At 38.5% G+C, this 14093-nt stretch overlaps 1 protein-coding gene across 1 annotated transcript in view; it reads left to right on the top strand.

The window, feature by feature from the left end:
- The window catches only part of PCSK1 (proprotein convertase subtilisin/kexin type 1), a 42622-nt gene extending 31116 nt beyond the window's left edge, over window positions 1-11506 (top strand). The window contains exons 10-14 of the mRNA XM_030817194.1: window positions 1641-1874; window positions 2796-2953; window positions 4375-4508; window positions 6824-6985; window positions 8471-11506. Coding sequence (XP_030673054.1) covers window positions 1641-1874; window positions 2796-2953; window positions 4375-4508; window positions 6824-6985; window positions 8471-8848 — 1066 coding nt within the window. The 3' untranslated portion in view covers window positions 8849-11506. The remainder of the gene's footprint in view (window positions 1-1640; window positions 1875-2795; window positions 2954-4374; window positions 4509-6823; window positions 6986-8470) is intronic.
- The last annotated feature ends 2587 nt before the right edge of the window (window positions 11507-14093 follow it).

The raw sequence follows: 14093 nt of genomic DNA, 5'->3' as shown, positions 1-14093 counted from the left end.
GACTCTTCAGCGTTTAGGAATGTCCACTGCCTCTTTCTTGTCACAGGGGATTACTGAGCCAGTACATGATGGGCTCTGGGGAGAAGGCAGCAAAGTGAGCCAGACTCCCCTGATGATTGTTCTCCAACCAAGTGCTGAGACAAGAAACTTGAGGAGTAAAAACTGGGGCATCTACTTATTACATAATGCTTGATTGGCTTCAGGGAACAATACAGGTCTCAAAGTCAAGGAAAAGTCTGAGAATCTGACTGATGACTAGGAGCAATATGTTTTAAAATTATATTTGGGGCTAGTTAGCACTTAGGCGTGTTCAGTCTCTGAACCAACCATATCTGCTGAGCATATACCCTGTGCCCAGCATTCTTCTGGGTGCTACACATCAGAGAACAAGATAGATAAAGATCTCACCACTTCTCATGGTTAAATTAGAACCAGGGAGAGAGACATTAGCAAAACACAATACAAATGAGTTTCTTGAATGTTAGAAGCCTGTAAGTGCAATGGAAGGAGAACATGCACATATAGCAGAATAAGAGAGCTCGGGAGCATGTGGGAGAGTGGAAATTTTAAATAGGTTGATCAAGGAAGGCCTCATCACAGTATAATAGATCCAACAATCCCTTATATCTCTGACTTATCTTTATATTGTTGCTAAATTAATCTTACTAAGACTTATGATTTTACTATTTCCTTACTCAAAAATTCTCACTGATTCCCACTGCCCAAAGGATAAAGTATAAGCTCCTTTTCTGGCATAGAAGGTTCTTAATCGCTCTGGCTCAGTACTGCCTCTCCCCTGCCCCAGCAAACCAGGCTGTCATCTGGCCACACCTGTACTGTCCCACTTTGGTGCTTTTGCTCCCGTGGCCTTCTTCTCTATCTCCACTTCTTAACACTCTACCCCCGTCAAAGTCCAGCTCAAATATTTCTCCCCCACAAAGTTTTCCTAAATCTTTATATTCCATGGAAATTCTTTCTACTCTAAACTCCCACAATGCATTAAGGTATGAATATAGCACTCACCAGATAGAATTATAAAAAGCCTTAATTCTTTTTACTGGATTGTAAACTTCTAAAAGACAAGAACCACATCCTTGAATATCCCCACAGTATTAGCATAGTGCCTTGCAAGAGTGAGCTCAAAAAAGGCAATGCATGTTTACAGCAGGTAGCCGGTCTGTGTCTTTAACATCTCACTCTTCCTAAGAAGGAAGTCATGGCCTCATCTGTGGGTTCATAATGCTGAAAGTGCTAAGGCTTTTAATGGACAGCATGAGACTGGAGGGCATAAAGAAAGTGTTACCATTTAAAATGTTTGCTCAGTTAAATGGAAGTAATTAGAAATTAAGGACAAAGTTTTATACTTCTACATTGCTGAGGACTGAATTCTACTCATAGTAAAAGCTTATGTGCTCTGGAGAGAAGTCATAACTTACATGTTACAGGGAGAAGTTTTCAGCTCTGTATTTTGAATTCTGAATGAAAAGATACATGAACAGTAATAGTACACTAGAATAATATAACTACAATAGCAAAAGGCACTTCATAATCCCTGAATGGAGATGCTCATTGTTAGCACTTGCTTTTGCAAGGAAACTTCATTTTTCTCTGAAAGACACTTTGGGTCACTTCCCCTCCAGCCCAAATCTCACCTGGCGAGATATGCAGCACCTGGTTGTCTGGACCTCTGAGTATGACCCGCTGGCCAATAACCCTGGATGGAAAAAAAATGGAGCAGGCTTGATGGTGAATAGTCGATTTGGATTTGGCTTGCTAAATGCCAAAGCTCTGGTGGATTTAGCTGATCCCAGGACCTGGAGGAGTGTGCCTGAGAAGAAAGAGTGTGTTGTAAAGGACAATGACTTTGAGCCTAGGTAAGTATCTCCTGGAATTTTAAACACATGTGTACCCATGGCATAATTTCATTACTGTGTTTGCCATTCTGCCTGATTTTTTTGTACCTACTCTTCTGAAGTAGATGGAGGTGGAGTTTTCTAGTGTTCTCTGTGGGTCTCCATGGGGATTCACTGAGAGACCAAAGCTCTAGAAACCATGTTAACACATTTGCATGTTCCTCTTGTAGTCCACCTACCACATGGCACCCAGTCTAAGATGCACCATTGTTTTATTGTCAATTAAACTGTGATTAACCACCCATCAGTTTTAAGATTCATTCTAAATTCAATGTTTAACTATTTTTTAAAAATGCATCTTAGGGTTGATGAAATGCAGTACTTGCCAACCAGTTTTACCCAAAATCTGCTTGAAAAATAGCCTTGCTTCATGCCACAGTGCTGTGTGATTCATGGCTTTTCTTCCATGAAGGATTCTTTATCATACACTTACATAGACTCCCTCTAGCACACCACATCTTGTCACAGAAGAAATTTCTACTATGAGTGTTTTGTAATTTCTATCAAAGCAATCAAAATAATACTGAAGACCTGCTCACACAAAATATCCAAGGATGGGAGGCTTGCTTGGGGCATGCCTTCAGAAGGCCTTCTAGATAAAATCATTTTTTTCTTAAGAGGAGCTTTTTGATGGGTTTACAATAAATCTGCCTGAATTTGACTCCAGAGCAAATAGCATTGTATTTAAGTATTAGTGCCCCTTACCATTTTCTTATGCATTAAAATTCATGTATACATAATTCTGAATTAGGTTCTACACATCACAGGGAGTGACAAGAAGCTTAGTTGAGTGTCTAGTCAAGATTGATGCGTGCAGATATGCATAAAATGCAAGGAAGTTTGGATATACTTTATTCAATGCTGATTCTTTAATGTATTTAGAGCCCTGAAAGCTAATGGAGAAGTTATCATTGAAATTCCAACAAGAGCTTGTGAAGGGCAAGAAAATGCTATCAAGTCCCTGGAGCATGTACAATTTGAAGCAACAATTGAATATTCCCGAAGAGGAGACCTTCATGTCACACTTACTTCTGCTGCTGGTAAATTAAAAGAAAAATGTTCTAAGCCATTTACATTTTTAAGTGTAAGTTGAATGATTCAAATAACTGATTGCTTTTGTTTATTCATAGAACAAAGTCTCCTAATAGATATTTTCAGGTCTTAAAAAACATGTTTATTTTTTCCTTTTTCTCGGTGTTAGGTCTCCCTCTGCCCTGCCCATTTCCACTGATCCTTTGATAAGCAGAGGCCCATTCAAATAATGCTAATTAATACACTTTTCTGAAGTCATGCATTTTCAAACTGTTTACTTTTCCATTTTATTGACCTATCACTTTTCTCTTAGATAACAAATTAATGAAAGTTACTCTGATAATTAACCAAACTCACAGATATATCCGAAACATACAAGGAGTCCACCGAAAACTGGGAATTCAGATCGATTAGAGGAGATTGAGAAGATTAACAAATTTACCATAGTAACATGAATAAGGCCATTTTATATGATGTATGAACATTTGCTTTTTCCTGCGAGGGCACTAATTCAGATAAGATAGTTGATGGGAAAGAGCTCGTGAACTATAAGCCATAATCTAACCAGGAGGAGCAGTCCCAATACTCCTTTATGTTTTAGTAGGACTCAACTGACTAAATTTGGTTTCTGTGGGTGATATGTGAGGAAAGATGAGCTATCTCTATGATCTTCCTCCTGAATATTAATTCCTAGAGGTTTGGAATAGGCTGTGTTAATTTTGAAGTTATGCTTTCTAGATGTATTGGAATTAACCTGAAATCTTGGTGGAATGATTTTTTAATTGATAGACCTACAGTTATTTAACCCTTCCACATAGAACTATTATTAATTGATCTAGAAAGGGCTTGGACTTGAAAATTTACAGGTAATCTTGTCTTTTAATATAAGAGATTGTTAAATTAATATATCTTTAAGAAATTAATACATTAATTAAATATTTATGATTATTAATGATTGTATAATAAATTAAATAATAATTTTTATGTCTAAATCATTATGGAGTCAGGCACCTACTAAATTTTCAAGATTTCCTCTCACACTTCAGAAATGATAGTTTCATTAAAATATTTTTAGATTTTTGACTAATTCAATTTGTAAATGTAGTTCGCCGAGTTTTCCTTATTTAAATAAACCTTAGTCAACATATTCATTCATTCATTCATTCATTCATTCATTCATTATTTTTTCCACAATATTTATTGAGGCAAATAATATTATTCATTATTATATATGCCAGGCAATGTGCTAAGTACTATAGATAAAAACATCATATTTTTTCCTTGTGAGCGTCTCTATCCTGGTCTTATACTAAAAGAGAAAATTAGGAGAACTCATCTTTTTCAGCTTTTATTTTCAGTTATCAGATGCTAGAGTATATCCTACTATCAGAGCTATTAGGACATTCATTAACTTGTATTTGTTTCATAGGAACTAGCACTGTGCTGTTGGCTGAAAGAGAACGGGATACATCTCCTAATGGCTTTAAGAATTGGGACTTCATGTCTGTTCACACATGGGGAGAGAACCCTATAGGTACTTGGACTTTGCGAATTACAGACATGGTAAGTGTGAATGAGAGGATGAAAAAACATAAGCTTACTTTTAAACATTTTGAAGCACTTTTAAGGTTGATTTCATCATTAATTAGGGCCCTAAAGAATTGTACCCATTCTTAGTAGAAGTAAGGGAAAAGTAGAGTATTTCAAGCCCTGACTGCTTGGTTATGTAGATAATATTCAAAAAGGAAGATTAGGCACCAGCCATACTACAAGAGGGGAAAAAACCCTTATATAAACAATGTGACAGACTGTGGGACAAAGCCAGGTGTTCCCATGTCTGCATGCAGCCAGCCATCTGACCTATTCAGCCAACAAAATCAATCATATTCACAAAGATACTTAAATGCTCAGACCAACTTTCGTGTGACATTCTGCCAGAGTCACATCTTAAAGGCATGCTTACAATTATTCTGCAGTAGCTATTTAGACGTAGCTTAATGTTTGGAGAGATATCTTATTTAATATGACTTTTTTAAACAGTTTTAGTCATGAAACAAACTGAAAGCATTTCTCATTTCTTTTTCATTCTGTTTACTAACATTCTTTGACATCCTTCTGTAATTTTAACACACAGACACAAAAATGAAAGGACAGAGCAAAAGTTAGAAAAAAGCCAAATATAGCTTAATTATTTATTTTTGCATCATTTCTCCAACATTCTCTGTAGGTGAGAATATAAATGAATAATGTTTTGGCTCTGAGTTCTTCTGAGACAAAAGTGTAATATCAGCAGTGTAGAACTATACGCCTAAATAACTTTTTTTTTTTTGGCGGGGGGATGGAGTCTTGCTCTGTCGCCCGGGCTGGAGTGCAGTGGCACAATCTTGGCTCACTGCAACCTCTGCCTCCTGGGTTCAAGCAATTCTCCTGCCTCAGCCTCCCGACTAGCTGGAATTACAGGCACCCACCACCAAGCCTGGCTAATTTTTGTATTTTTAGTAGAGACGGGGTTTCACCATGTTGGTCAGGCTGGTCTCGAGCTCCTCACCTCAGGTGATTTACCAACCTTGGCCTCCCAAAGTGGTGGGATTACAGGCATAAGCCACCGCACCCGGCCTAGATAACTTTTTGAAAATAAATTATTTAAAGTTATTGGAGATGTCAAATTAATACAAATTCTATAGTCGTTTGTTATGTTTTTTTCTCTGAGGATAGCTTTCTCCTAAAGACTGCTAAAATTGTGATTTAGAAATGGAAGTTGTAAAATGTCCTGCTCTCGTAGAGCAAAAAAAATGTTCTTTAGTATATGGGCCTGTTCTTGAACTTGGCCTGTATTCTTCAACTCAATTTCACCATCAGGAAACTAAGAAAATCTATTTACTGAGGTGGGATTCATTTCATGTCAACTCTGCAAAATCTGACCTTACACTTCTAAATTTTTAAAGATATTTTAGATTTTAACACATTATTTATAATTGTTGAGCCTTGAAAATTATGACTATTCCCCCAAATATACAACTTTTTGTAACTGAATTTATGGACCTCTTTTATTTATTTAATTTATTTTTTGTCATTGAACTTTATAGACCTCTTTTATTTAGTTTTTTATTATACTTTAAGTTCTGGAGTACAGGTACAGAATGTGCAGGTTTGTTACATAGGTATACACATGCCATGGTGGTTTGCTGCACCCATCAACCCGTCATCTACATTAGATATTTATCCTAATGCTATCCCTTCTCTTGCCCCCCACCCCCTACCCTGACAGGCCCCGGTGTGTGATGTTCCCCTCCCTGTGCCCATATGTTCTCATTGTTCAACTCCCACTAATGAGTGAGAACATGCAGTGTTTGGTTTTCTGTTCCTGTGTTGGTTTGCTGAGAATGATGGTTTCCAGCTTTATCCATGTCCCTGCAGAGGACATGAACTCACTCTTTTTTATGGCTGCATAGTATTCCATGGTGCATATGTGCCACACAATTTTTAAGGGCTTATTAATACAAGAGGTTGTTTATAATACTCCATAGAGGCTGACTTTTTCCCCAGTGGAATGTTTCTATAAGTTGATAATTGGGAAATATATTTATAGAAGGTACAGTCAGCTTTTCAAGAACACATCCAATATGGAAAAGAAGACTTACATAGATATTTCTGATTTTTAAATTAAATGTTTGATTATGAAGCAATCAGTTTTTAAATTGTTGAACCTACAAATTATCAATTTTTATAGCAAGAGTGGATCCAATGGTTTCTTTCACATGAAATGCACAGAATCTTAAAATGAGATTTTAACAACGAAATCCTTTTTAGCTATTTTGAATGAGTTTGTTTTATATTATCTAAAACACATACTAAATATAGGTATGCTTATTTGTTAGTCTGGAAGAATTCAAAATGAAGGAAGAATTGTGAACTGGAAGCTGATTTTGCATGGGACCTCTTCTCAGCCAGAGCATATGAAGCAGCCTCGTGTGTACACGTCCTACAACACTGTTCAGAATGACAGAAGAGGGGTGGAGAAGATGGTGGATCCAGGGGAGGTCGGTGTGGCTCTGTTCTTGGCATGCTCTCTTTTGAACTGGGGTAGACAATGTAGTCAGTGAAGCTGTACCCAACTTCCAAGCAGGAAATAAGTCAAACATGGATGGGGAGGATAAGAAGTGATAGTGGTAAACTATTTTTTTCATAGGATAAAACTGTATTTTTTTCATTCAATATTTTATCCAGAACTTAGAAATCACAATTAATGAATTCAAAAGTATTAAATTTCCTAACATGAATTTTCTCCACTTATGACAGATAACAAATGGAAAAAGAAAGTTGTCTTTATGCACAATCACATATATCTAACATTTGTCCTGTACTTTGTTTTTAAGCATTTTCCACATTGTCTCCTTAACCTATAATCCCTATAACCTAGGAAGGATAGACATTTGTGTATCCATTTTGCAGAAAGAAAAACAAGGCTCAAATGGCCAAATCATGTAGGCTTCTTTTTATTAATTCATTAACTAACACTTCTGGGCAACACGAAGGAGAGCGATAGATCACACTTTTTCTCAAAAAATTTCAGAGGATAGCTAAAATAAGCTGTTCACATTCCTGGGTTTCAGCCTGCTATGGCTCCTGGCTTCCTTCTATCAGATGGTGGAAAAAGCTCACATTTTCTATATCTCTGTATCCCAGCATCTAGCACAGTGCCTCAGGTGTAATAGATAGGTTTTCAGAATTTCCAGAACGCCCTGCTCTGAATAGGTCCAGCTCTGAGCTGGGTGTTTTGGAAGATACAGAGGCAAAGTAAGTATTCAAGAAACTTATACATGAACTGTGAAGGTCTCAGCTTGAATTCTAGTCCCATTTATATTTTTCAAAGCAGCTTCCCTCCAGGACCTGAGTCCTGAGTACTTTTCTTCACAGTCTGGGAAGCAGGTTTACCTTGTGAGTGTTGGAATATTGAAACACTTCCACAGCAGTTGGCCAAGGGTGGCTTCTCTGAGCTCTCCAGCTCCCTCCTCCCCAGCCTAGCACCTCAGTCTTTCCCCTGACCACTTCTTACAACTCAGTGGCTAAAAGGGTAGCTCTGAAAGCAAGTGCCTCCAGGAAGGCACCCCCATGCTACTGCAACCAGTGGGTGCCTTCTATATGACTTGTTAGATATTTTGATATCCTCTGCTTCCCAAAATGGATTCCATGACAGCAGGCTGACAAGTGAAGAAAACCACCATGTACTGAGTACTTCCCTATACTGTCTCATCCAGTCGTCAAAACCACCACAAATGGAGGTACTCTTATTCCACCTGACAGGTGAAATTGAGGGAGACTAAAAAGGTTGCTAAAGGTACCCCAGAGGGTAGGCAAATGAGGGTTGAAGCCCAACTCCACGTGGCTCCCAGTCTTGAACTCTCTCCCCTCCCCTCATTGCCTCTCAAGTGGCAGGCAGCGTTCCTGTGCTAGGGTTGCACCTAGCTTGCCTGGCCATAAATAATGAACCTTTTTCCCTTTGTGGATGGCATTCTTTGTTTTAGGAGCAGCCCACACAAGAGAACCCTAAGGAGAACACCCTGGTGTCCAAAAGCCCCAGCAGCAGCAGCGTAGGGAGCCGGAGGGATGAGTTGGAGGAGGGAGCCCCTTCCGAGGCCATGCTGCGACTTCTGCAAAGTGCTTTCAGTAAAAACTCATTGCCAAAGCAATCACCAAAGAAGTCCCCAAGTGCAAAGCTCAACATCCCTTACGAAAACTTCTACGAAGCCCTGGAAAAGCTGAACAAACCTTCCCAGCTTAAAGACTCTGAAGACAGTCTGTATAATGACTATGTTGATGTTTTTTATAACACTAAACCTTACAAGCACAGAGATGACCGGCTGCTTCAAGCTCTGGTGGACATTCTGAATGAGGAAAATTAAAATAAGTGTGTGGTCCCAAGTTGGAAATATTCATGCTTCTTCCTTACCCTGAGATTTTGCCTGTGTCTAAAGTGGTTGTTTTGTCATGAATTCTTATGCTTATAATATCCTTTGTGGTACTTTTTCTTTTTCTCCCTAAACTGTACATGTGAAGGGGATGAGCTCAAGCAGGAAGTTCAACTTCCAGAATTGATCATAGGTATTTCAAAACACATCTTTCCTGTCTGCACAAGAAAAGTGTTTTGTTCTTTCTGGAGTCACAGTTGACAAAAAGCTCTTACACTACATTAGAACACTGCATTAGAGCCCATTTCAATTCTTAAAAGAAAAGGCAAAACCTGGGATATCAATTAATTTGAAAACATAATCTGCAAAGAATGAGAAGGAGACAGAAACTGTTCCTGTAGCTTGTTCCCTGCCTTGTCCATGTGGTTCTTCAAATTTTGATGCCAAGAAAGTATTTGGTAGGTCTAATGAAGGAGTTCACTGTAAGACTCATTCCCTAGATCTTTCTATTCCAAAGTGCCACTCATTCCTGTAGTCAAAATCTGGTCATGTTGGTCAAAAGCTGGATTATTTAGATCTAGAAACAGACCTTGAAATCTGAATGCTCTGGTTTGAGCAATTTTCGAACATTCTTTGCCTGGTGCACCGTGTCTGTGGTGCCAGAGGCGTCCGTGGATCCGAAGGTGGTTATGACTCGTGTTGCATGCCTGGTCTTTCCTCTGTTTCTCCTTCTTCTGAAAGTTTCCTATACCTGTCTCCTTTCTCAGCCACAAAATAAATGTTGGGAGAAATGATTTATACCACTTTCCCAGAAAAAAAAAACTTACACTTGGGACTTGGCAAATTCCTAGTCACAATTTTTTTCAGCAGTAACAGGAAACCACTCATCACATGGAGACCCAATGTAATAATAGAAAAATACTCATAATAGGGAGAAACCATGAGAAGTTTTGTTTTTGTTTTTTTTTTTCCAACTGTGTTCATTACAACAGGGTGTTCTAGGTCTTTGAAACTGAATGTTTATTCCTTGATACTAAAAGATCTTCTCCAATCCTATCACTGATAGCGTCCAAATTCTCATCAAATTGCTCCTAAGCTTCAAATCAGAAGCAGAAACTGGCGGGCCATGGACCTTAATTGTCCCTCAGGTAGATTTTGTTTGGCATGCAGAATGTTTTTAAAATATGAGTGGTTACTGAAAATATGATGTTTCACATAAAACCTCATTCTCAGACCCATCTTTGCTCATGGCAACAGTTAGCTGGAAGCTGAGTAGCAGCTGCCTGATTAGATGAGCTCTCAGTCCCCATGGCACCCTGCTCCATGCTACCTAGAGCAGGCGCTTGATTCCTTGCTGGGCAGTATCCAATAGGCATTTGATTTTGCCCACTCCTACACTAAGCGAATGTGTACAAAGTGTAAATGCATTAGGAAAAAGCAAACTACCCGCATATTCTGTTAGGCAGGGTCTGTACAATAATAATTATGAGTTTGCTTATGTAATCTCACCTCACCTGGATGCTCACTAATACTAATTCATTTATTACTAACCTTCTAGCTTCCTTCTCTCAATATGCTTACAAAGTCTCCAGTCACCTACAACGCTGGCTTTCTCTCACTGAGTTTGCTGTTTGCAATTCTTCCATGAAGTTTGAACTTCATAAGGCAATTCATGGCATTGAACTGGTTCATAAAAAGAACACTAGAGTCTGTCATGTGCTTTGGCTTGAAGTATGGTTGGTAACACAAACTTTCACCTCCTCTTCTACCATTTGAATTTGTGTAGAACGAGGGTGTTTGCAGAGCAATGCCCGTAATGCTTAGAGAATGTTTTCCTAAAAGATTTGCAGAATCACTCTGTCCTTGGAAGTTTCACATATTGTTCGATATAAAGTGTTAGATAGAATTTCCAATATTGGAGCATATCAAAAAGTATTAAAACTAAAAAGGACCAGAGAATCCTTAGATTGGCCCGGAGAGGCCAATAAATGAAAGAGTTAGAATGAAAACTCATTACTTTTCCATTCCCGATCTAGTGCTAGATGCATAAATCTTTCTTTTGATTCTTCCTAACAAAATATTTTCTGGGTTAAAACCCCAACCAACTCATTGGGTTGTAGCCAAAGGTTCACTCTCAAGAAGCTTTAATATTTAAATAAAATCATATTGAATGTTTCCAACCTGGAGTATAATATTCAGATATAAAACAGTTTTGTCAGTCTTTCTTAGTGCCTATGTGGATTTTTGTGAAAATGTAAAAGAGGAAACTTATATACTATTTCCCTTGAAATTTTAAACTATATTTTCTTTACAGGTATTTATAACATACCAATGCTTTTATCAAACAGAATTTTAAAGAGCATAATAAATTATATTAAAGAACCAAAAGTTTTCCTGAGAATAAGAAAGTTTCATCCAATAAAATATTTTTGAAAGGCATGTTCCTCTGTCAATGAAAAAAAGTACATGTATGTGTTGTGATATTAAAAGTGACGTTTGTCTAATAGCCTAATACAACGTGTAGCTGAGTTTAACATGTGTGGTCTTGGTATTCTTAAGGGAACTTCCACATTATACATTTGATGTATTGACCAGAATATGTAAAATATGCTTATAAATCAGAAAAATAAATTGTTTCTCACTAACTCAAAAGAAAAAAAGCTCGTGTTTCCACCACAGACAAGATCTCCCTCTTTTATTGTGTTTCCCAAATGGACTACACAAAAGAAAAGCTGAAAGTTTACATTAAGGAGTTAATTCCTTTTTAGGATATTGGGCTTTCTAGGAGTCAACTTAAGAATCTACCTGAACAAGGTATGTTTTATTTTCCTCTCTAGCCCATCCTTCACTTTCTTTTTTTTTTTTTTTTTTTTTTGAGACGGAGTCTCGCTCTGTCACCCGTCACCCAGGCTAGAGTGCAGTGGCGCAATCTCGGCTCACTGCAAGCTCCGCCTCCTGGGTTCACGCCATTCTCCTGCCTCAGCCTCTCCAAGTAGCGGGGACTACAGGTGCCCGCCACCACGCCCGGCTAATTTTTTGTATTTTTAGTAGAGACGGGGTTTCACCGTGATCTCGATCTCCTGACCTCGTGATCCGCCCGCCTCGGCCTCCCAAAGTGCTGGGATTACAAGCGTGAGCCACCGCGCCCGGCCTTATCCTTCACTTTCTTGAGAACATGCAAAGCTGTATGACTGAGCCTTAACTGAAATGTTGAGAAATGAACAAACTATCTAAACTAAACTAAAGGGACTTACTACATGTAAGAGAAATGATTTCCAACAGTTCACCAAATAGGACTTAGTTTACAGGCCAGAGGAAAGCAGCTAAGTGTGAAATCCTTCCCAGAGGTTCTCTCATTAGAACCCTCAAAGTCCCAACTTTTTTTTTTTTTTTTTTTTTTTTTTTGCTACAGAGTCTCACTCTTTTGCCCAGACTGGAGTGCAATGGCATCATCATGGCTCACTGCAGCCTCCACATCCCAGACTCAAACGATCCTCCTACCTCAGCCTCCCTTGCAACTGGGACTATAGATGTGCACCGCCACGCCCAACTAGTTTTTGTGTTTTTTGTAGGGACAGGTTTCGTCATGTTGCCCAGGCTGGTCTCAAACTTTTGGGCTCAGGTGATCCACCTGCCTCAGCCTCCCAAAGTGCTGGGATTACAGGCATAAGCTACTGTGCCAGGCCCCAATTCCCAACTTTGATTTCGGAACTTCAGGCCCACTTCTCTCTCTTGCTTCAAACTTCCATTCCTGGAATTTTGACCCACCATCTCAGAATCTGACCTTTCGCCCCTTGGGGACTGTTTTTTCCTCAGAATCCATTCATTTCTCCTAAGTCGTAATCATTCAGTAAAACTAGAATGATGTTTCAGAAATTCCAGAAGGACTTCTTTCCATTAGGATTAGTTGAAGATACAATTAATTGATTGATTGTACATATTTAAGGTATACAATGTGATGTTTTGATATATAAATACATAGTGAAAGGACTATTACAGTCAAACAAATTAACATATCCATTCTCTCGGTTATGATTTTTCTTTTTCCTTTTGTGGTAAAAGCACCTAAATGCTAAGAAAACTCTTTAAGCAAATTTCCAGTATGTAATACATTTTTGTTAACTATAGTCCTCATACTGTACATCACATCTCTAGACTTTTATCCTACATAACTGCAACATTATACTATTTGACCTATATCTCCCCATTTCCCCCCACCTCTCCCACCCCACTGCAACCACCATTCTACTCTATGTTTCTATCTATTTGACTTTTTAAAAATTCTACATATAAGTGACATTATGCAGCATTTTTCTTTCTGTGTCTGCCTTATTTCTCTTAGCGTAATATACTCTAGGTTCATCCATTTATTGCAAGTGGCAAGATCTCCTTTTAAAGGCTGAATTTCATGTGTGTGTGTGTATATATATATATATATAAATATATATACAGAAATAGTTGTGTATGTGTGTGTTTGTGTGTATATAAAGCAATTTCCATAGATGGTCTCTACTTTCTTTTGAATGTCCATCTGGTAACTATTGGATTAATCATGTGCATGCTGTGAGTACAAACACAAATACATGCATGTGTACAAAGGATACACATTAATTCTTAAATACAAGTTTAAACTCATGAAGAGGAAGAGAAATGTTTTCCAACTGCCTTGTAATTTGCAAGGCTATAGCATTCATATAAATGATTGTTAGAACTATCCACTCTGTTCCCTCTGCCCCTGTGGACAGAGTATACTTTCCTGGACCACTGATGTTGACCATGCAATCTACTATGGCCAATGGAATATTAATGAATGCGATGCAAGCAGAGGCCTCAAATGTGCTTGCACAGTTTGGCTTGGCCCTTGCTTTTCAGTGACCCAGCGCTGTGAGGAGAGTGTGCCCCAGGAGCTACTGCCCCTTAAGCCTGATTTCCAGAACAGATGCATATGAACCAGATGTAAATTGAAACCACATTCTGGAACCAAGCCCAGCCAACTCATAGCATGAAGCAGAGCCATCCTGAGGAGAACAGTCTAACTAAGCCTGTATGTTGTTGCTATATGTACATATTTTATAAGCATTACTCTATCATTAATGTTTCAGTAAAAGGAGGTGACTGAAGTCATTATGTGCCCATCATTCTCATGCATGTGCCAGGGAGGCAGAGACCACTTTCCTGTTTTCCATACTGGTTCTCTCTACCATGCGTGCCACTTTCAGTCAATTTGCCTGGAATGCCA

Source organism: Nomascus leucogenys, chromosome 2 (genome assembly GCF_006542625.1).
Source record: "Nomascus leucogenys isolate Asia chromosome 2, Asia_NLE_v1, whole genome shotgun sequence".
In the NCBI taxonomy this organism is placed as follows: Eukaryota; Metazoa; Chordata; class Mammalia; order Primates; family Hylobatidae; genus Nomascus; species Nomascus leucogenys.
Note: the sequence above shows the minus strand (reverse complement) of the source record. Positions and strands in the feature narration are given on the sequence as shown.